Here is a 24,347-nt window from a genome sequence, read left to right as displayed (position 1 = left end):
ATGGTGAAAAGGTGAAAACTCCCTGCTGCAACAGCTTGCCAGTGAAAAAGGTGTCAGTAATAATGAGAATACACTAGACAGGACTGAAGGAGTGCCCCTACGTTAGGGAAGGATCTCGTGGCTTTGAATATGGAGTATATGCAGTGGCTGTTTGGGGAAAATGAAGACTGGAACCCCGACAAAGCATATTTCTAGAGACACTCACCAAGGGGCGGGGATGCTTTTGCAAATGAGCATACCATTTCTAAATGGAATTTAAAAACACAAAGAACATGCCATTTGTCTATTTTTACATGGAGATAGAATTACTGAAATGATTCGCCAATAAGGGCACTGACACATGACTTGTGCTGGGGCTTTCCAAGGAACCTAAGGGAATAAAGCACCCAAACCATGTTAAAGGTCAACAGGAGTTGGACACCTAACTCCCTTAGGCACCTTGGAAAAGCCTAGTGTCAGGGCAGTCTTGCTCCCATCAAGGTCAATGTTCATTTTGCCACTGATCAAGAGAGCAAGGGCAGCACCTCCCCTTTCATACGCTAATAGATGTTTCCGGAGGAGTGAAAGGAAATCCTGCCTCTCCCACTGGCCACACCAGCAGCAGAGCTTTGGGAAGCACGCCCGGTGACTGAAACCGTTAGGGCTTTTGGTTCAGCCGCCATCGGGCCGTCCCGTCCCAGATTTTGGTGTGCAGAGATCTGGGAAGCGCTCTGAGATCTGCTGATGAAAAGTGCTGTGTAAGAGCTAGGTGGTGGCTTTGGTAAGTGATTAAAATTCTCTGCTCAGCAGGTGCGTAAGGGCAGCAACTATTGATACAGTCCCTAATGGCCACAGATATACTGTGCTCCAGCTTTGCTGCTGGCCCACGGCGTGTGGGTGTGAATCCCAAGTCCAGCCTCTGTGGAGAACCCGGCACAAAGATCACTTCCCTGGGCCTTGCGTGGACTGGGAACCCACAGTCCCACCCCCTGCCCTTCCTGCTGGCAACCCACAGCCCTGACCCCTTCCTGCCACCAACCCACAGCCCCCTCCCCCACCCTTCCTGCCACCAACCCACAGCCCCACCCCTGCCCTTCTTGCCGGCAACCCACGGCCCTGACCCCTTCCTGCCACCAACCCACAGCCCCGCCCCCTGCCCTTCCTGCCAGCAACCCACGGCCCTTACCCCTTCCTGCCACCAACCCACAGTCCCACCCCCTGCCCTTCCTGCTGGCAACCCACGGCCCTTAGCCCTTCCTGCCACCAACCCACAGCCCCGCCCCCTGCCCTTCCTGCCGGCAACCCACGGCCCTTACCCCTTCCTGCCACCAACCCACAGCCCCGCCCCCTGCCCTTCCTGCCAGCAACCCACGGCCCTTACCCCTTCCTGCCACCAACCCACAGTCCCACCCCCTGCCCTTCCTGCTGGCAACCCACGGCCCTTAGCCCTTCCTGCCACCAACCCACAGCCCCGCCCCCTACCCTTCCTGCCGGTAACCCACAGCCCCGCCCCCTGCCCTTCCTGCCGGCAACCCACGGCCCTGACCCTTTCCTGCCCGCAACTCACAACTCTGCCCTTCCTGTAGGGAACTTATGGCTCCACCCCTCCTGTCATGAAACCTACAGCCCCACCACTTCCCTTCCCGTCGGGAGCCCACGGCCGTGCCCCTGCCCTTCCTGCCAGCAATGCCCTCTCTTCTTTGGTGCAATGCAGAGCTCCACAGAGCACCGGGGCTAGCGCATCCCCTGGATGGCTTTTCCTGGGTCTGGCTTCCGCAGGAATGCATCATTTCTGCTACATATCAGGCCTGAGCTGCCTATGGACGGAGGACAGAATCTGTCCCTCTGCGTATTTCTCTGAACGATGGCACATTCAGTAAGCGAGCTGAGGTTCCTGTAGATGCTCTCAGAACTCAATCATCATGCAAGGTGCTGAGCCATCCTGATGGGTGCTGAGCACCCTCCACACCCACAGACTTTGATGGCAGCTGAGAGCAGTGCACACATCATGGGGAGCCCAGCAACCAGGAGGATTGAGCCCCAGGAGCAGCTGTGGGAATATCACTGTCCCGTAGGCTCAGCCGTTCCGATGAAGGTGCCATCCCAAGTGGGACTGCGGGGTGGAAAATGCCAAATGGCGAATGTGTAATCACTGCAGTAATATTTTTGCCTGTCTGCAGAGCTCCACACAAGTGACTGCTTTTATATGGTGTACGTTGCCCCTGCTATCTAGTGTGTCACAGGCATTTTTAGAGTCAGTAGAATACGGCAGACTGAACGTGCAGAATTTGTTCATTTCAAAGCTTAGAACCCGGAGATTTGTAAACCAAATTGCTTCACAGACGTCAAAGGTGCTAATCCTTAGTCTTTGCCAAGTTTGAAGGCTTTTTCTTTAAAAAGAGCCATTTTGATGTATGTGAGCACAAACAGAGCACCTGAAATAGTCTTGTGAAAAATGCCTTTTTTTCCTTTGGATTTTTTTTTGCTCAAGTTGAGGTTTTCTCAAAAACAGCCAGATGGAGTTTAACTCACTACTCAGAAACATTCAAGTGGAGAACAAACAGTAGGAATTTCAGCCCCCAAGGATAATTTGTTCAGGAAATCATATGGGCGTGATCAGAAACCTATAGAAGTAAACAGAAAGTTTCCTATTGACTTCAATAAGCTTTGGATCAGAAAGGAGGGCTTATAATAGAAAGCATCTTCTTGAGAATTACTGTGTTGTTGCTGGGGAAACATGAAACAACACACACCTTTGGTGTATACGTTTTAAACAGACATCTGGGGTGAAATCCACATCAATGGGGATTTTGCCACTGAGCATAAGGGACTAGGATTTCACCGTTGGTTACCACACAGGGCCCCAATCCTGCAACGAGATGAGCATGAGTGTAGGGTGTATCCACATTCATCTTGCTCCAGGATCAGGCCCAGCTACCTCCACTGGAAGGTGGGAGGAGATGCTTCCATATTTCTACGCCAAGTATCTTACTGGCTGATCCGTTCGATTGATCCCGATGAGGAAGAGGAGCTCGGCCACAAAGAGGCTGATGCACAAGTTCTTGTGAATTGTGTTCCTGTCACTCTGGAGCCCGCGGAAAAAGCAAAAGGTGAAGATGCAGATCAGGAGGCAGACGAGTGACAGCAGAATGCCGACCCACGTGATCACATCCAGGAGCAGGTCGTGGACTGTGTCGCTGTGCTGGAGACACAACAGAAAAAGAATCAGTCACACGCTGCACGTCAGCTAATCAATACTGAAAAAAGCCAGGTTGTCTGAGACCCTTTGATAGACTCCTGTATCCACTTCCCAAGCACTGGCACAAGAGACCGATAGCTAATGAAGGGTATTAGGACTAAAACTACCCAGAATGGAGTTCTGCATTAATGTAGCCAACCTGAAAGCCGCACTCCATTCTCTCCCTTTCTCTTTGCTTGGGTTTGTTTGTGAATTCAGCAGTAAGGCAGTGGGGCAGGTACCTGAACAGACTCAAATCCCAAGATTGGGTCGCAGGGATCATTAAGATAATGTATGTCTCATGCCCAGCATGTGGCAAAAACAGGGTTTATTTTCCTTTCTTTTTTTCACAAGGGAAGGGGAAAAAATATTGATTTATCAAACCCTGGATCTGGGAACCCAAAATGAATATCGGAACAATATCCTGGATAAACAGTGACCTTTTATTGACCATTTTGTTTTTCAATCCATATTTAACCAGGATTTGAATGTGGCTCAGAAATTGTGTGTTCCCCCCTTGCGATGTGGTCTAGTTTCTGCTTACCCAGAAGTAATGTCCACATGGTCACTGCTGCAGGGATGTTCCCCTTTCAGGCTACCATATGCCCAAAGAATAGCAGCAGCAAAGACTGGTTTAGGGGGTAGGCCAGGAGCTCTTACGGTGGAAAGCAGGATGCTGGGGTCCACCAATAAAATGTCACTGGACCTATTTCTGTGTTTGTCCGTGCATTTGCTTCCCAAACCAGAGCACGGACGCTTGGCACTCATCTTGGAAGCGAAGGACATGGTGTTTTGCAATGGGGAAAAGTCTATGACAGATGGAGGGGAAAGCTGATTCATTTACCCTTTTTGTTGCCTCTCTGCCAATGATAAAGCCACATCAGTGTCAGGCACTTATTGATATACACTCCTGCTATGTCAGCACCCATCAAAAACAACTCAAACCCTTTCAGCACTTTGGCTTTATCGGCACGATTGATAGGCATCAAATGAGAATGAAAGATGGTGAGTGACTTCTTTCTTCCCCCTAGAGGCTGTTTATAACGAGTCAACTCTGTGACTAGACAGAGATTACGGGAGGTTTTATTCCCACAGCACTCCTGCCATTTTTCTTGGGAATTTGGAAGGTTTAAGAGACTCTATGATTGCAGAGGTGCCACAAGGGCACAGATTTAACATATGTCTATTGCAACAGCAACAAAATGGGTTGTGAATTCAATCCTTGAGGGGGCCACTTAGGGATCTGGGGCAAAAATCTGTCTGGAGATTGGTCCCGCTTTGAGCAGGGGGTTGGACTAGATGACCTCCTGAGGTCCCTTCCAACCCTGATATTCTATGTCTATTCCATCCCCACTGCACACACAAGGCAGAAAGGGCATATTCTTTTCCTGACAGAGGTGCATTGTTTTATCTCTGTGTAATTCCACACTCGTTACTTTCCTCTTAACTTGGTGCAAAAATGTTAATACAAATCCTGATCCTTGCCTTTGCTCTGCTTTGCAAGAAGCTGCTGGGAAGCGGTGGATAACATCTCCCCTAACAGCCCCGCTGCAAAGCAGGCCAGCTCGCCTGATTAGAAGGCAGCGCTAGGCAGAGCTTCAGAGAGCTGCGAGACACAGACACAGGAACTACACAGCTGGCACAGGCAGATAAAGGGGAGAGACAATCAGGTGAACTTCGGAAAGTGTGGATCGATTGCCCAAGGCTAACAGCACAAACGCAGTAACACTCCAGACAAAAAGTCAGTCTTGTACGTGGGGAGCTTTCCGGAGTTTTTCTTCGTCTGATAGCAGAGCGCCCCAGCTTCACGTGGAATGAGCGAGGACGCAGCCTGTTCCTTTTACACGCTTGGCTCCATGCACACACCAAGCATGTGTGGAATAAATGAAAACCCCAGGTCTCGCTTCTCCACTGCTCAGCTGCCTGCAGAGTTATTTACACCTCCAAGTGCAAAGTGGGCATGAAAGGCTGTCCAGTCAGATCCTCAGGCACACTCCCCAGGTGGTGAAAAACGGTCCGACAGCTCCCCAGGACCACGCAGGAGAGGAGAAGAGGAGAGGTCAGAGGGATTCTGTCACCAGGGCCACTTATAATGCTGGTATAGGGGGCGGGGGGAAGAGATCTCTTATCCTTCACTGGTTCTGGACCACACAGGGACTGAGCTGAGAAAGGGTTGGGTAGTTTGGGGCAGGTGAAAAAGATAATTCTTCTCTCAGGCAGCTAACACCTATGGGAGGATTAGTAAGGAGCTGTGCTGGTGATCTCCAGTGCACAGCCCTTGAACAGAGGCATGCCCCCTTGTACCTGCCCGCCTGCCCTCCCCCCGCTCAGTGCAAGCCAAAGAAGGCTGGGCATCACCGCACCCCGAGGCCAAACTGGCCCACTTTACTTTCTATTGATCATCACTCTCACCTTCCAGTGCCCAAGCTCTAGCACAGTCAGATCTGCTGTAGGAGAGAGGGCAGAGCCACCTAGGGGTGCATGCCCTGGGTTGGGAGCCAGGAGATCAAGGGATCTAGTCTCACCACTCCTACTGACAGCAGTCACTGTATAGCACCATAAATATGACACCCTCTTAAGTTAGGATGAGAACCCTGGGATAATTGTAACTGTTGGAATGAATTTATATTGCCAAACATGGAATGTAGAAGTGAGCTGGGAAGTTGTGTTAATATTTGTATTATTGTTGTGTTTTTATTGCTGTCATTTTGGTTAATGGGAACTGTCCATGTAAGAACTGGGTGGGGCAGTTGATGGTAGAAGACAGAGGTGGGAGATTTTGCCCTCGTGCCAGCGAGTGGAAGGTTCTGTCTGTGCAGCCTCCAGGAAAGATCAGAACTTGATTTGATAAATGCATCTTTCCAGGCAGCAAGCCTCATTCTCAAAGGTGTGACACGGGCACTTCCTGGGGGCCTGGATGCCTCAGTGCATTGCTACAGAGCCTTTCACCTGTGGGCCACTACAAGCTCCTGTCCAACAGAGGCCTGATGGCCCCTATGTGGGATGAGTTTGTGGGTGTCAGTTCCAGCTCCCACAGCACAAACTCAGCATCACACTTTGCAATGACTGTCAGGCCTGGTCTACACTGGGAGGACGGGGGGAATCGATCTAAGTTACGCAACTTCAGCTACGTGAATAACATAGCTGAAGTCGACATACTTAGACCTACTCACCATGGTGTCTTCACTGCGGTAAGTCGACGGCTGACGCTCTCCCATCGACTCCGCCACTCGCCCTGGTGGAGCACCAGAGTCGACGGGAGAGCGCTTGGTGGTTGATTTATCGCGTCTAGACTAGACGCGATAAATTGACCCCTGCTGGATCGATCGCTGGCCGTCGATCCAGTGGGTAATGTAGACAAGCCCTCAGACTCAGCAGAGAGGCCAAAGACTGCATGGGCCATGGAGACTGTTACCCCTAGAGACTAAGTCCCCAAAGCCTCCAGACCAAAGCTCACGCCTGATGGTGAGGCAGCGTATGTGGGAAGCTTGTCCAGCTTCTAAACCAGGACTTCATTGACCAGGGCTGTTAAACTGGCCTTTCAAGAGCACTAAACCTCCACATTTATTACGCTGAAGTTTATGGTTATATATAACTTATTTTAAAAATGTAAATTAACTCATTAAATAATTTGCATCAAATATCACACATAGCGCCTGTAACAGGGCAGCCACCCTCGGGCCCCTCCAAAACAGTCTTGGATGTCTCTTGATTGTCAACACCTCTGTGAGTTTGTATTGATGTGATCTCCGCCACGCTGCCACACAAACCCCGTGTGGCATTTCCACCTGCAGTGTCCTTCAGTCCTCAGCACTTCCTTCAGGGAGAAGGAGAAGAAGAGGAAGCGATTTCACCAGCCAGAGACCTGGCTTCCCCTGAGCTCCGCTAGCCCTCGCTCCTTCCCTTTGCACATCCTTCCTGAGCTTCTGAACGACCTTCTCTGGGATTCTGTGGGGGAGCTACTTAGTGCCTAACTACGACTATGCTGCAGCGTAAGACCAGGGTTGGTAGAACTCGAGTCGAGTTTGTCAACCTAGGGCTTGAGCATCTACACTCATCTGTAACCCCAGGTTAGGAATTGTTGCACCCTGGGTCCCAAACTGGGACTCCAGCATCTACACTGCATTTTGCAGGCCTGAGTCTAACCAGACTTCCTAGCACCCTCCCAAAATGGGGCTGCGCTAGCCCTGTGCTTGTGGGGCAATGTGGGAAAATCGACCATCCAGAGGACAAAGAAAGTTGGCCCATGGGATACTTTTGGCACACCCAGAGCATGAGTCCAGCGGGGCTGCATCTACACTGCAAAGCAACAGGACTTGAACCCTGGGTCCCAGCTTGACTTGGGCTTGGACCCTTCACCCCTGTGTGGTCTGGGACCCTGGGTACGAGCCCTGGGTTAGCACAATTTATGTGTTGGTGGAAGCCTGAGTTCAACCCCTGGGTTTACTCTGCAGTGTCGAATACCCTCAGTGACCAGCATGCTGGGTCAGTGGCTGGCTCTCTGTGCTCTGTCACCATACTGCTCAAAAGCCGGCAGCTGTTCTTTGCTGGGTTCCAAGCCTCTAGACAGGTTTATTTTACAGAACCAAAGTGCTTGATGAAATTCAAAGAACAAACCAATCAACCCAACAACTTTTGTATTTGTGACAAGCTTTATATCTAGGGTTGGAGTTCGGGGCCTGATCCTCGTCCACGCAAAGACTCCCCTTGACTCCCACAGCTTTTGGATTGGGCTCCAAGTTGCGTCGGTGGGAAGCAGACTGGTTGAAACAGATCGCTGCTTTGAAAACCATTGTGTGTGTGTGTGTGTCACAGACCTGGCTGCCGAGTCCACAGCAGGGTGAGTAGGCAGCCCAGAAATTGCTCAGGCTGTGGAATGTGTTAGAGATGAATGACGATTCCAGCAGTGCACTGCCTGTGCTCCAGAGCAGAGTTAATAAAAACCAACTCTAGTGAATGTCAGTTTATGACAGAATGGCTTGTCCCTTAAATGAAGGGTCCTTTCTCTTTCCCTCTTAAAAAGCTCAGTAGAGGTAAACGATGCTGAAACAGAGCTGCTGGCTGCGGGGTGCTTTTGTTCAGCTAATCTTTGCCTTTAGGAAGGGAGACAGTAACATGCTTGTGGGTGGAGGAATGACAAATGGTAACTACAGAAAGTGTCATTGGCTGGCTGGAATATGGCTGTTGTGTGACCAGCGGGAGCTGGCTTGGAAGGCAGCAGCATGGATTGGGCATCGGTCCAAGTGGGCCAGATTTAAGCTGGCAGTGGTGGATACTTTACACTGCTCCTGAGATCTGTAGCTGCCCAGAATGGACTGGAATCCCGTTACTCCTTTTAAAACTTTTATCAACCACAGTGTGTTATCGAGAGCCCGTCGTCCTTATGTCCACGTTGCATTTACTCACTACGGTATGTTACACAGATAGGGTGAGATCCCAGGGGGCTTTATAGACAGTCTTTAAATCAAGATTTGAGGACTTCACTAACTCAGCCAGAGGCAGGGGCCTATCACAGGAGTGGGTGGGCGAGGTTCTGTGGCCTGCGATGTACAAGAGGTCAGATTAGATGATCACGGTGGCCCCTTCTGGCCTTAAAGTCTCTGAGTCTAGGACACACTAATAACTGAATCCGAACTGCTGGGAAAGCCAGGGACGAGATCTACCGACCCAAACCGCACTGGTATAAGGAACGCGGGGAAACGCTTGTTGAATGTACAAAACTGCAAGTTTATGCTGAACACTAAGGATCAACTCCCCAAAAAGTGGCGATTCCGGCATGTAGCTGGGGGAAGGATTAAGGAGCCTTTCCCCTCCCCCTTGCATGACCCAGGTAAGAACTGGTCGGGACCCCAGCCCTGCACTCAGAGGGAGCACACAGGTTATTCTGTACCTGCTCCCCCAGGTACACATGGCATCCGGGACAGGGTGGGAGGCAGACTATGGCAGAGGGCAGGGAGTGAGTTGCTCTCCACAAGGGGTGCAGTAGTGGGGGGCAGGTGCACAGCCCCTCCATGCCTCCTGAGGGCAGCATAAGAACATAAGAACGGCCGTACCAGGTCAGACCAAAGGTCCATCTAGCCCAGTATCCTGTCTACCGACAGTGGTCATGAAAAGCATGGCACTGTGCGACCAACTCAGATGGACTACGCCCAAGGGGAACAACTGAGCCCTAACCACGGATAGAAAGGGCCTGGTTTTGCTCTGAAGCGGTGGTGTAATGCCACTGACTGCCATGGGATATGGACTGATTGACAGCAGTTTGAAATCAGCTTCAGGCTCCAAATCACTCGTATACAATGGGAGATGTACCTCAGAGTACCCGGTTCATCCAGCCTCTACTTCCCTGAGACATTTCTTCCTAGCTGGTTTGGTGTCTCCTTAGGACACACACTTAAACCTTCCCTCCTCTTTATAGAAGGTCACTCAGCAAGTTCTAGCCCCTAAAATGTAGTCTCCCCGTGATCCCTCCAGCTGTAGCTGACACACAACCTTCTCCAAGACACATCTGGCTTTTCCCCAGTCATTTTTAAAAACCTGCCAAAAGATGCAAGGCCTTGTCACCCCAGAGTTACTGGCATGATGGCAAGCAGCCATCTTGAAAGACAAGGGTGTAAGTACCAAAGCAGTTTGGTTGCTATGTGTCGAGATGCACAATTACTAACCCATTGGCATCACTAATTTCAAGGTCCCAAGGCTCTCGGTAATCTTGAGCACTGCAGGGGTCACAAAATACCAGAGATATTTTCCAGTGTCCCAGGTCAGCAAGTTCGTCTTCAGTAGGTCTACTCATGAGCTTAAAGTTAGGCACATGATCTAGTGCCTTGCTGAACCAGGGCGCTAACTGCTCCTGGTGAGAGGGCCGATGCGATCTGTGCCACCTGGTTTGGCTGTTGGGATGGGAGCTTAGGAGGTCGAGTTCACAGTTCATGAGAGAGAGCCCAATCCAGTGAAATCCTGGGCATCCTCACTTCTCGCTGAAGTCAACAGAAGCTGAGGGCAGTCAGCACCTCGCCGGACCGGGCAGCTAGTGAGGATACTGGGATGAAAAGTGCTCTTTGGCGCTCTACGTTAGTGGAGTCAATCTCGGAGCAGTAATGAGAGATGTGGAGGAGATTTGCTGGCATGGAGTTGCCCTGAAATCAGCCAGTCCTGTCCCTTATTATAAACAGCCAAAACACTAAACTGTAAAGAGGATATAAAGTTGTCACCTTCCTCTATGTTACTAAGTGAAAAGCTGAACTGCAGGTTACCATGGATACAGTGTATGGTGAACACTATGGGGTCCCATTCTGGTCTCACTTACACAGGTGTCACTTCACTGCTGCAAAATGAGTGCTACACAGGTGTGAGTGAGAGGTAATTCAGGCCCAGTGATTGCATCTTTCTTGCTCCTTCATTCTGGCTTCGTTTCATCAGTGGAGCGACGACGAACAGCTTTTGGCCAAGTACTGTCTCTGTTTTATTTGGAAAGACTAGCTACAGCAGCTGATCTAGCCTCACACAGCCCTAGTGCTCAGGTCACATTGCGGCCTGCTATTGGGCCCAGCCTTTGGGCAGCTATGCAAGATGGCAGGACACCTGGCACTGTCTCAGCTTGCCCGCTCTGTATACCTATCTGAGGGCCAAGGGACAATCGTGCCCTATGATTTTCTTCAAAACACTCATCTTTTGGGCAAGTTCTCTGGCCTGTGTTACACAGGTCAGCTAGATATTCACTATGGTCCCTTCTGGCCTTGGAATTTATGAATCCAACTCTTATTAAAATGGTATCTATAAAAGACATCCTATTGCCATTCTGAGAGGTCAAAATATGTCATGACTGAGAAATTCTGCTGCCATTCTTCCTAGGGACAACAATCTCCCTAGTTTAGTGTCTTTATTTAGTGGACGGAACAGGATGAAACCGATCTTCGGCACGCGGATCAAAGCGATTCCTCAATTGCACACAGCAGAACTGCATGTTCCAGAGAGTACAGAATCTAATCGGAGAGGAAGTCACCCTGAACCTCGTTCTCCCCATGAGGAAGGTGTTGATTGTGAAGCTAATCAATAGGGGGAAGCTTAGTGCTATTTAAATTCCATGGAAGAAGGAAGACTTCGCAGAACCCAGGAGTGCGAAGCGTTCCTGCCCCTCTGGCCCCTCCCTGTGGCTTTCTCCACAGAGAACTGGCTGTAAAAATGGGCAATGAGGAAAACAATCTATCGGGTTTGGGGTAGAGGAAGCAGCTGCGAACAAAATGCTGTCACAGCCGGTTTAATTTAACATCTACAACCATGCTTAGACTTGGGAGGATTAGATTTTTATTAGTAAATGTCGGTAAACGTTGATTTCACTGTACACCTAAACTGAAGAAGAAATATTTCCATCAATAATCATCAAAATCCAGTTAGGTAAAGTATGAAAAGTGCTGCTTGAGAAATTATTAGAGTTTGAGTTATGGATATTTATTTTGTAAATGTGGACATGAGATGTTGACAATTTGTGGTTTGATGGCTATAAAGCTTTAACTTTTTAAATCACAGAGTCTTCTGTCATTAAATAATTATTGTCTGACCATCCCCCCTCCCCACATAATTTCCCCAAACTGTGAACATTTATATGGATACAAATAGAAAAAAAAATGCTTAAAAACAAAAGTGTTGTGCAACTGGGAAAATGTAAATAGATAAAAATGAAAAAAAGGTGTAAAATAAACATTGATATTATCCATCGTCATTATAAAAAATAAAAGCTGAATTCTGCCGAGCCTATCCATCCGCGAGAAGGACTCGGGGACTAATGTTTCCAGTATTGAAGAGCACATAAATAATACAAAGGGACAGAGAGGTTAGAAATATGGAAAGGAAATAACAGAGCTCTCCCTGGAAAAAATACAAGCTAAGACCTCTGGAGAAACTACACAGAAACAGAGATGCAGGTGAGAGGGATATACATGCAAAATAGCTATGCTGAAAAGGACATAGGTGAGAGAGAGTGCATAGTAAGTAATTAAATATGAGCTTGCAATGTGATATAATAGCACAGAAAGTCATTGCAATATTGGACAGTACCACTTCACAGGTTGGGGATACACTAGAGGCCTTGCTTGCTTTTGTGCAGCTGCAGTTGGAATAAATAATAATAATCCTACAATTATAAATAAGCCACAACAACTGTTTCTAGAGCACAGGCAAGAGTGCAGCTAGAACACTGCCTCTGGCTCTTTGGGACACTCTGGTATTCAAAGGAGTGCAAACAAGGAGTCCAGAGAAAGGCAACACCCGCAATGCCGGAGAGATTGATTTATAAGGAAAGATTAAAAGAGTTAAACGCCGTGGTCAACATCTTCTAAAATGGCTACTGATTTTAGGATGCTGTCTCTATTTTTGGGTGCCCAACATAAGAACGAGCCCATTGCAGATCTGCTATTACTTCGTTGGAATTGTGGGAGCTTGGCACCATTGCAATTCACTCTGGAACATCTTGAAGCATTGTGATATGCCAACTAAAATACACCTCTACCCCGATATAACGCTGTCCTCGGGAGCCAAAAAATCTTACCGTGTTATAGGTGAAACCGCGTTATATCGAACTTGCTTTGATCCGCCGGAGTGCGCAGCTCCCCCCCCCCCCCCCGGAGCCACTGCTTTACCGCATTATATCCAAATTTGTGTTCTATCGGGTCGTGTTATATTGGGGTAGAGGTGTAGTTAACAGCATCAAGGCTTTCTATCAAGATGCAGCATGTGAAAGTAAATGCAGGCCTGAGTGAATGGTTCAACACAGACACTGGTCTCCAATGATGATGTGTTCTCTTTACCTCCACTGTTTGGCATTGTCTCATAATGAAGTCAATGGCAAAGTGTAGAAGGATACAACATAGCCATTGCATAGCTCACAGCAATATACTGTAAAATCTAGATTTTGCTGATGACAAAGCTTTTCTAAGTGCGAGCTCAACCGAAGTTCAAACAAAGACCGAAAGACTGTCCAGTACTGCAAAACAGATGGGATTAATAATCAGTCATGAAAAAACAAATCTAATGAGAAGCCTGGCAGTGCCCAACTCAGTAATGCACAAGCCAATGGGGCCATCCAGAAGGAAATAATGGCACGAACTGGCAAGGTGGTAGCTGCATTCATCAGCTCACACAGCAATTGGTCACCAGAAATCTACAATTTGCAGATCAAACTACGACTCTTTAACTCAAATATTATTTCCATCTTAGCATATGGATGTGAAAGCTGGAAATCCACCAAAGGTACAGATGATATCTAAATGCTTGTGACAACAACCGCTCCAGGACAATACTAGGTATTATATTGAATGAATATATAACAAGTGCCGATACTTGTCAGAGTTCAACACCCCCTTATATCTGAAGTTATCCAGAAAAGAAGATGGAAATATCTGAGAGCTGTGTGAAGAATCTGTCATGGCAGTTGTACTGTTGGGAGCTGAAGGGACATACAAGGGGGCCAACTGAACGAATCCCTCCATTGAACAGTACTCAGAGAAGGAAAACGTATTCATAGATTGCAAGGCCAGAAGGGTAGCCTCTGTAATCATCTTTGATACCCTCAGGGCCGGCGCAACCCATTAGGCAACCTAGGCGGTCGCCTAGGGCGCTACAATTTGGGGGGCGGCGACCACGGCGGTATTTCGGCGGCGGGACCTTCCGCTGCCTCTGTGGGGGGCAGCATTTCGGGGCAGGACCTTCTGCCGCCTAGAGCGGCAGAAAAGCTGGCAGCACTCCTGGATGCCCTCCTGTAGAACACAGTCCAGAGAACTTTCCCCAAACAATTCCTAGAGCCGATCTTTTTTAAAAAGCACCCAATAGCTTATGATTCTTAACAATGTAGAGGGCATGCAAACAGTGACCCAGGATAGACAGGGATGGTGGAGCCTTGTTCATACTCCAGGCATTATCTGGCAGCATGGGAAGGACTCAGATTCAGAGCCTCTGAAATCAGGCCCAAAGTGTCCCCAGTTGGACACCCAAAAGGTGACTATGTGTGGGGATATGCAGTCTAAATGGTGCAAACACCCAGGAGGGAGAAAGAGGAGATCTTTAGAGCAGTTCAGTCAGATAGAAACAGGACTAATAGGAACAAAGAAAAATTTTGGCTGAATATCTGGAAACCATATGATCTTTCAGACTGAACATCGGGTACCCATGAGAACTGTTATAAGGACTATATCTGGAGTGATTTAATGCTCAGGATATGCTATTGCATACAATTATGTCTTGACACTGTAGAGATAGATTACATGACAATTTCAGTTTTTCCAGCCACAATTTCTGTGCTTCCATGAAAATTTAGTCAGGAGAGTAAGCTGTATTTTCTTAACAATAAGGGTTGAGTAATTTTCCCAAGGGAAGCTAGACAAATCACCCCACAATATTCTGTAAGTGACAATTCTTCACTGGCAAAGGGATGTAATGGATTACTGAATATGTCTCTTACATCTCTTAATTTGCTGATTCCATTAAGTTCCCTGGTTCCTGTTCTTGACACACACTCAAATAGTCTTTTATTTTTCATTTAAAAAACCCAGTGAAGACAAGCTGATTTAATAACTTTTCTGCTTAATTGAAACACTCCTTGTTTAACACATTTTTGAATAAGTCAGCATAATAAAACTCTTCTGCAGAGACTTAACCCTTTCGCAGGTGCAAAATCCCTTTGCCCTAACTCAATGTACAATACAGCAGCTTTAGAATTTAGCTCTGATATTTTAACATGTTCTAGATCCTGGGCCTCATTCTGCTTTTTGATACTGCCCATCAACCCCACTAATGTTAATGTATGTCTGACTGAGGGATGAGTTTAGCCTGTTCTTTAGATCCAAAATTCAGAGATTGGTTTTAGGCAATAGACCCATACGTTCCACTTAGACTTTATAAATGTTTGTTCATTTCTCTCCTCAATTCTCCTCGTTCCTTGACTTCCAAAATAATTGATGATGATGTAATTTATGCGTAGCACAGTATAACATTTTAAAGCTTCAGATTAATTGCTGCACTTAAAGCATCTTGTTGGAATAGCGACTTGTAGAGCACAGTACACATTGCTGAGCAATATTTGTCTACCTTAAGCTACTCTTACTCACACAGTTGGGTCTTTTTTAATGGATTTTCCCACTAGCATTTAACTAGTTTTTTGGTTGCATATTTTTCCCATGGTACATTTAAGATGCATCTGCTATGGTCATTATGATGCAAAGTACTTGCTTTTATGAAAATCAGCTTGTAAATTTTGAAAGATAATTCTGTAGCTGTTACACAGGTAGAATGGCTTATGTCCTTTAACCATGTGCTTTCTTCGGGGGCGTAAGAACTACTGTAGTCTTATTGCATTTAAGGGTCATAATAACAACATCTTACAGATTCATGCATTTGCTTGCAATAATTTTTGTATAAAACCATCCAAAGTTATTTGTAATCTGACGGAAAGGTGTTTGATTTATTTGGAAGTCTGAAGGCATCTAAATGAGAAATGAAAATTTGAATTTTCAATGGTACATGCTCTGAAAGACAGGAAATATTCCGGTTCCATAAGGTAGACTGCATGCTGCATTATGTAGATGGAGAGTACAATAGTTAGATAACCAGGGATGGCAAACATCATTTTTATACCTGACAAAGATATTATGAATCAGTGGAAGAGCTCTGAGTAACAGCAGGCAATGTGGTCCACAGATAGGGTACTAGATTGGAACACAAGAGACTCTATTCCTGTTCTGCCACTAATGTGCCGAGTGTCTCTGTCTCCCCTCCCAACATGGGCCTGTCTTGTCTCTTTAGACTGTACGCTCTTTGAGGCCGAGCCTGTCATTTATTATCTTTGTACAGCACCTAGCACAAAGGGGCCCTGATCTCTCAGTGATACTACCATATAAATGATAATTCATAACTAGCACATCATTATTTTGTACTTCTGTGCAGAGACACCACAATATTTCCAACTCTTATGTGACATGGGTTTTCTTTGAATTACAGCATGCATTTCTGGAATAGCTTGTGAATTTCCATTCACACCATGACTTGTAAGTGCAATTGCCGTGGGGGACTGCCTGCCATGCCTGTCAAAAGATATCCCGCTGGGAATGAAGTCAGCTTGTGTGATTATCCTTACTCCATGTATTATGTTCCAGAGGCCTGGAGGAGATGGCCTAGCACAGGGTTATTCCTCAGTATTATGTATGGGAGAAAGGGCACCCAACTCAGTGCCTTTTAAATTGAGGGGGCATCTGGGGAGACTCTACTGTTTCCAGAGTCCCAGGATCTTGGAAAGTCATGTAAACTTGGCAGGGAGCCCATTGAATTTGATGAATAAAGCCAGCTCCAGGCTCAACTAACTCTAATAGGCAGATAGCATCTTTTAAAAAAATCTTTCTTCTTCATTGAGTAGAGTCCTGTTAAGCCTGGAATTGATCCCATCAACTCCCAGTCTTAAGACACACAGATAAATCACAGCTCTAATGGTCAGCCATTGATATTTGTTTTTCCTTAAGACACAGACATATAGCTATTACTGAGTAGAGAAGCAGAAGGCTATCAATCATTCGCTGGATGCATCAGAGTCCCTACCTCTCTCCCCCACCCCCCATATGCTAATAATTAAAGCACAGCCCATAACTCATGGAATGTCCGCAGAATTCTCCCTTAAAGGAACACACAGCATTACCATCTTACTGGGGAGGGAGCTAATTCATGGCCAGAAATGACATTTGTCAAATTGTAGTGCTGTCAACTTTAAACTAAGAAGAGAAGTTCAGGTGTCTGTTCCCCGTGATATGCTGTATTCTCTGTCATTAGGTAGCATATTTCAGGTAGCCAGGTGAGGATATAAGGAGACGTTGATGGTATATTGAAAACTGTAAAAATTATAAGCTGCTAATTCAAATCCTAAGGAGTTTCCTGGTCCTGCTTGCAGGGTAGGAGGCTCTCCAGGGAAGTGTGGAATCAGAGCAGTCAGGCTGTCTAAGGCCAGCCTAGAGTAAGGTAGAGTAAGTTGTCTCTTTTGTTTTTTAGAGAGCAGCCTGCATTGTCTCTCTCTGGTTTGAGGTTCTTGTGTGTTAACATTCTAAATTCTAAGAAATGAAGCAGTGTTACCTTCCAGCAAGTGCATTTTGTTTTTAATCTGACTTTTCTCTGTGTGTGCCATGAGCATAACACCTGCCAACCCTAGTGTTCCTCCATAAGGATCAGGCTGAATCTCTGTGCTTCCAGGAGATCTGGGACCTCACTCGTCCTATTACCCCAAGCGCATGTAGTGGGGAAGGGGAGCCACATCTCTCCCCAATGTCCTGGGCCACGGTATGGGGAGTAAGCTGCATACAAGGGTACTCGCAGCAGTGTGTGCGCTCTCCGTGAACATTCTGCTGCCCCGAAGCAATGCTTCTCCGGACCGCTCCCTTACTAGAGGCTGTGCCTTAAAGGCACAGGGTAGCCAGACGGAATCTGGTTTCCCTTCTGATTCACAGGATGTGCAGGTGGAGGAGAACACCTGTTAACAACAGCCCAAGTGCTATGCTGAAAACAGAGACCTTTGTTACCTGACTGGCACTTGGAACCCCTAAGTCCATGCTTCTTGGACAGACACAACAGCAAATCCTATGCTGTCTCCTTTACTTTAACATCTCTCCTGAAGGACCGTGCTCTGAAAAGTTATTCATTGCCCACAAAATTATTCTGCACCAAACGCTCCCTTGTATTTTATCCTGCATCCTATTTAACATACTGGGCTTACTTCTCTGGAATCACGTGAAGCCATCAGACCAATTCCCCTCCACACTGCAGGCTAAACGTAGACTGTAATGATCTATGAACCAGAGAGATGCCAGCAAGCTGCCCTTCTAGGTTAGAGTCAACAAAACAGAGCTGACTTTACCATGGCAGCAGCGGTGTTTTGGCAATAGCCAAATAAAAAATGAACATGACTCTACAGCCATGAAAACAGACTAGTTAACATACAAGAGAGACTAACATGATGTGAAACAGTCTAAGGAGTGTTGCCTAGTGGATAGGACTGGAACTCAGGAGATCTGGATTCTATTCCCAACTTGGCCACTGGCTTGCTGGGTGATTTTGGGCAAATCACTTGCACTCTCTGTGCCTCAGTTTCCCTGCAACATGTGGATAATGCTACAGACCTCCTTTGTAAAGCAGTTTGAGATCTATTGAAGAAAAGCTCTACATAAGAGCGAGGTATTATTATCTAAGGCTCCATTATACTTATATGGGCCCATTATTGGGGTATTTGAGCCCCTTAGCATCTTTAATGTATTTACCCTCATAACACCCCTGTGAAGTAATGATCCCTATGTTACAGATGAGGAATAGAGAGACAGAGTGGGGAAGGGATTTGCCCGTGGCCACATGGGACGTCTGTGCAGAGCAAGGACCTGAACTCCAGTCTCATGGTCCCATACTAGTGCCCTAATCACTGAGGCATCCTTCTTCCTCAATTAAACTCTAGTAGGATTCATTTTCGTTGTATGCCTGGCATACTTTATCAGCTCCTGAGGGCCTTACTCTGTTTTTATTTCACCCTTATGGTTATTCAGTGAGAGCTGCCCTAGTGAAGACTGAGTAAAAGCTGAACATAGTCCTCAGAACCAATCCCTTTGTTAGCTGGCTTATTTGGTGTCGGATATGTACCATACAATAACCAACCTATAGAGCTCCATTGACATCTTTATTAGGAATAGGGCTGGACTCTGCACTTAGCAACAGCATGTCAAGGGGCAGAAAAATTGAAAAAAAAAAAAAAAAAAAAAAAGAACACCACCAATGTCATTGTTTGATGTGACAAACTCCTTAAGACCCAATACAATGTCAATGCCGTCATTATGATTCATACATTACATTGGCAACACACCGGATCCATTAGTCACTTGGACAGTATTCAGTATCAGAGGAACCGGTGCCATTCGATCGTAACATTATCACTATGGGCTGGTGGCTCAATAAAACTGTTGTGAAAAGTAGCTACTGTACATGCACTGCAGCAGACTTGAAAATGAAGCTGAATTGTTCAATACAGGCCTACTAAATGCATCATTGTCCTGCCTATAGCTTGCAGAATTTATGTGTTTAAAAAAATACGAGCAAATGTTTAGTCACAAGAAGCAAAACAAAGACAAAAACTGGATTTTTCTCTAAAATGATCTTTGAACCTTGATACACTTATCCATATAGAGAGAGACTAAAAGGAGGTACTCCCTTTTAAAGAATAGTAATTGAAACTGGGCTAATAACTTGTTTTACAATCTCAGCTACAATGTTAGAAAAAGCACACCTAGTCCTTCTCTCCAGAGTATCCATCTCCAGTACAGACGGGCAAAGCTGTTCAGATAATGTAAGAACCAACTCAACCTTTCGCCTGTGCGTGCATCAAACCTAAGCGGACGTCTCCACCTTACAAGCCGTGAGCACACTGAGGAGCAGTTACTGACACAGGTAGTTCTACCATCAACGGGACGATTCACGTGAGTAAAAGTCCTATTGGCGTGAGTAAGGGTTACGCCATACGGCTCAAAGCAAGTGACTCCACTGAAGTCAATGGGGCTAACCGTGGACCACCTGGCCCTAACAGGAGTGTGCCATGTGGCAAGGAGGGTGAAAGGAACTTCCCCTTCCTTGCGCAGCCTGAAACAGAGGCAGGCAGAATTCCAAGCAGTGACTTACCGGAGCACCCAGGCTGCCACCAGGCAAGGGAGAGAGGCATAGTTCTGCCCCGAGGTGCTGACTGGCTGCATAGGGGGCAGTAAGCCACACACCCCAAAGAGCTTTGTCAGCATCACAGGAATCTTTAGGATCCAGGAAGCCCCAGCAAGGCAGATCCCGCCTGCTACTCCTCACCAGCCACACTGCCGAGCTGGGTCTCTAGGGCACAGTCAGACTCCACATGAGCAAAGACTGCAGCATCGAGCTCTCTGTCATCATGGGTTTGGATGCAGCACCCACAGCCAGCCTTTTGAAGTTCACTGCTCCCTGTTCTTCATCTCATTTGGCAGCTGGTCACACTATGGGCCAGCCACAGCCCTGGGATACTTGTGCTGAAGTTAATCGGAGTGACATACAAACAACCCGGGCAGAGTGACAGGTTCGGTGATTGGAATCGCCTTCAGACAGCGACCTCACCGAATGTTTCTCTCTTCCCAGCAACAAAGCAATACTGTATTAATCACGCAGCTCCGAGATTTCCAGTGCCTACCTTGACTTCCACATGTGCCATCAAGACTGCAAAGTTGGTGAGGTGATTACAGGAACATGTGGTGTGCGTCTTGTTTGTGGTCAGGAGCCGACACCCCTGTTTCGACCAATACCCTGTCATTGTGTGTTTTGAATAGTTCCAGAATGAACAGTTAGGGTTGAAAATTTCTTCTGACTGCTGCAAAAAGAAATGAATAAATGCAATAAAAATTCTAATGGCTTCTGAGATTTCTAAATGCACTCTCTTTCCCCAGAGTTTGTAACTCTTACCCTTTCATTTCATATAAACAATCAGCAACAGTTTATATGTCAAGTATTGTACATGCCAGAGAAAGTTAGATTGTTGCTGCTCTCTTTGTTACTGCCAACTTAGTTCTTTGTTCTTGATTAATTTCAACCACAGACTAAATTCAACTCTTCAGAACCAGATTGCTTCATTTGCATTGCAGAGCAGAGAAATTAATTGCTTTAAGCAATCAACTTTTGCAATTACAGTACTTGGCTAATGGAGGGCTAACTGTCCTCTTTCACTGAAATCCTGTTCCCTCTAATATCCCCTGCCACCATGATAAAATAATATTTTGGACCATTTTAATATATTGGTAGCTTTTAATTATGGAGTGACATGAGTTAGCAATTGAATGATGGGGCTTCTACACAATGGAGACCCTGATTAGTACAATGTAAAAGAGACATTATCTATAAAACATTAGGCACAAAGTAACAAACACATAACTCAAAATTTAATCCAAGGCTACTGAGTGCTTCAGGTGGCCAAACTTGAGAACTTTTGCTGCATTAGCTTTAGAAATAAAATTAAAATCTCTTTAAATGTGTGGTTTCCTGATGCCCCCACGCTCCCGTACCTTGATGTGCTTGACTGTAAACACCACAGGATCAGCTAGATAAACCTTATTGCTGAACTCTTTGTTTATTGCTGCTGTAATGACAGGGGAGTTGACTATGACGGAGTGATTGGTTGACATGGCCTCTGTTCCCAACTTCATGCTGGCGTTCTCCGTGGAGAGATAGTGACCCAGGTTGTTATACAGCACAAAAGCCACCCTGATTTCACCTACAAAGTGCAGAGAGGAGTTAGAGATCAGACCAGTCCAGCCCCAAAGTTGTGTTAGAGATAACAACTGTCCCTTCCAAGCAAAGCGTTCTGTTAGCTATGACTTCCTCCATCTTGTCTATTCTGCCGAAACAAAGAGCTGGGTGTGTGCACTTTGGGAACAGTCCAGCCTGTGTTGCTAAAGGGATAATGTATCATTGGCTCGCTCTGTGAATGCAACAAAAAGTCAGGAGTTAAAAGCATTGAGGCCTGGCACAGAAAACTCAACTCCCACTGTCACTGCAAATACCAGAACTCCACGTGGCCATCAAGTTGTCCAACGGTGGGGAGAGCTGCTTATCTGATACTTCTCTCTGTGAGCAAGTGGGCAGGAAGAAGGTGAAGGGAGATGGGGAATTGGGAGGGACTGCAGCTTATGGCACACGTGGGAATAACCTGCTCCACGGAAAAGAGGTGAAGTAGCTTACTCCTCTCTTAGCAAGAAGGAGCAGCGAGGAGTTGGGTGTCTACAAATGACCCTTTGTTGTCTGCTCTGCTCCTTGGGCAGTGCCACTCTCATCCTTGGGACACACTGTAAAGTGACAATCTAAGCCACAGAGAGCAACTTGTTGAACAACCTAACAGTATTTCCATTCAAGACTGTGGGGTGAGGGACAAGGGGGGGCGGGAGTGGGTCAGAAATTACCCATAAACAATCAGCAACAAAAGAGAAAAATTGTGAAATGTTAGTTATAACTAAATACATTTTTCAACCAGGTTTTCTCCCTTTCCATTTAATTCCATTGCTAAAGTTATTGCATAAAACCCACACTACCAGCAAATTGGTTCCTAACTGAAGCAATCCTCTTTATTGCTTTTTTGGCCCATCATTGCAAAGATCTTAAAATAAGGAAGGCAGTGAGTTAGTTTTCCTTTATAATTATTAGTATTATTTTAAAAAAAGTCTTTCCACTACTGGATTGGGCAGCTATGATGGTACATTTCCCAGCTTGTGGGATTTCAAGGCAGACTATCACAATGGCCTAATAATGTGAGGATGGCAATTGCCATGGGGAACAAAGTCTGACTGAAGACTTGAGAGGAAATTCCCCAGTGGGACAATACTGCCTAGCACTTCTAAAGCATTTTTCACCAGTAGATCTCCAAGCACCTCACAAAGCAGGTCAGTATCATTCTTCACATTTTAAAGGTCGGGAAGAGCCAAGACTAAAATCCAGGTGCCCTACGCCCCCGACCAGTGATCTGTCCACTAGGCCATGCAGTAACGAGAATGAGGTCAATGTACTTGCACCTGATTGTGCCAGAGGAGAAGGTAGGTAGCCCTGAAATGGCAATATGATATGGTGATCTTATTTGAAGATTATTTTCTGTAACTAAAGTAAACTTTACAAAAATTGAAATGCCCCTTCTATATTAATTGTCTAGTGATTTTTCCAATGTCCTGTGTTCTGGGGAGACTTCAGGGTGAACAGAAGTACCTAAATATGAGAGATTGATATTACTGCTTCCAAATTTATTTCATAGCGTTAGGCCAGATCCTCAGCTGGGGTAAACTGAGGCAGTTCCCCTGACAACAACAGAACTATATCAATTGACACCAGATAAGGATCTGGTCTTTTGGTGAATCCTTTGTTACCACTTCCAAAGTGGAGCTAACAACGGCAGACAGAATTCAGATACATCTGCCACATAGGGTAAATCAGCTGGTGGTATCAACGACCCTTCTCAACAGTGATCACTGTCTTCCCAACAGCAAAGCCCAGTGCCGTTTTGACTTTTTGGAGCTACTCCTGTCTGCCAGCGGGAAAAATGCCAAGTCGTTTAAAGAGAAAATCTGGTCTACTGAAAGAATAGAAAATGTTATCACAGTCCTGGGCTGTAACATCTGAGTGCAGCTGAGTCCAAGTCTATTCTGGACATCAGACTTAGCAGCATGTAATGCGGATTTCTCCTCTGTCTTCCAAAGCTTTTATAAAGAGTTTCGCTTTCCCTACAGATTTCTAAAGTCCAACCACACATGGTGAAATACTAGCCCCACTGAAGTCCATTGAAGTTTGGCCATTGACTTCAATAAGCCCAGGATTTCACCCAATTAAATATTCTCTTTTCATCCTACAATTTCGGGGATAAATCCAGATGCCACTGAAGTGGCAAAACTCCCATTGATCATTGCAAGACCAAGGCTCAGCGTCTTCAGGATTCTTAATAGTTTAACCTCGCTTACCTAGCTTTATATTATCCTATTGCTTTATACTTTGCCTAGTTTGCAATGATCAAAGTACTGTCGCATTTACAAACACACATGCAGGCTAATGTTTAAAAGCAACCCCCACAGAATACACACTCATTACAGAACAATAAAATAAATGAGCAGAGTCTTTACTTTAATGGATCTCATAAACAGAAATTTGTCAAGCCCCATAGTACAAACAGAGCCTGGCACTTCACGGTTTGGGCTACAGTGGATCTATACAGATAGATCCACAAATGTTTCTGCTCAAATTACTGAACTAGAAATGAACGACTTGGCAGCTTAAAGACCGTTCCCATCTAACATCATCTTTAATTTATAGCATATCAAGAGGCTCATAAGCTTTAGAGATGGAGACACTGAGGATTTAGATTCATAACTTTTTTGGTGTGTTGGCTTTTCGTGTTGTTATCGTTTACTGGGCTTCCCTCACCCCCCGCCATCTTTCAAATATTAGTGCAGTGCAGTACTTCAAAACAGGTTTTCAACTACATCTTTTATCCTATGTACGTTTCTCACCATAGGCAACAGATGCTAACTAAGCACTGAGGCTCAGCTTTACTCCCCATTGGCCCACTTGCAGCGTGATTTACGAAACC

General features: G+C 46.1%; 1 protein-coding gene across 17 annotated transcripts in view; it reads right to left on the bottom strand.

The window, feature by feature from the left end:
• The window catches only part of ADGRL3 (adhesion G protein-coupled receptor L3), a 452,742-nt gene that overhangs the window by 96,561 nt on the left and 331,834 nt on the right, over nt 1–24,347 (bottom strand). For 16 of the 17 annotated variants that reach the window (XM_065405560.1, XM_065405559.1, XM_065405564.1 and 13 more), the window contains 3 exons: nt 21,289–21,497; nt 20,424–20,600; nt 2,972–3,181 (listed from right to left, as the gene is read on the bottom strand). In XM_065405560.1, coding sequence (XP_065261632.1) covers nt 2,972–3,181; nt 20,424–20,600; nt 21,289–21,497 — 596 coding nt within the window. The remainder of the gene's footprint in view (nt 1–2,971; nt 3,182–20,423; nt 20,601–21,288; nt 21,498–24,347) is intronic. The other variant, XM_065405570.1, reaches the window with a different exon arrangement.

This window comes from Emys orbicularis, chromosome 5 (genome assembly GCF_028017835.1).
Source record: "Emys orbicularis isolate rEmyOrb1 chromosome 5, rEmyOrb1.hap1, whole genome shotgun sequence".
Taxonomy (NCBI): Eukaryota; Metazoa; Chordata; order Testudines; family Emydidae; genus Emys; species Emys orbicularis.
Note: the sequence above shows the minus strand (reverse complement) of the source record. Positions and strands in the feature narration are given on the sequence as shown.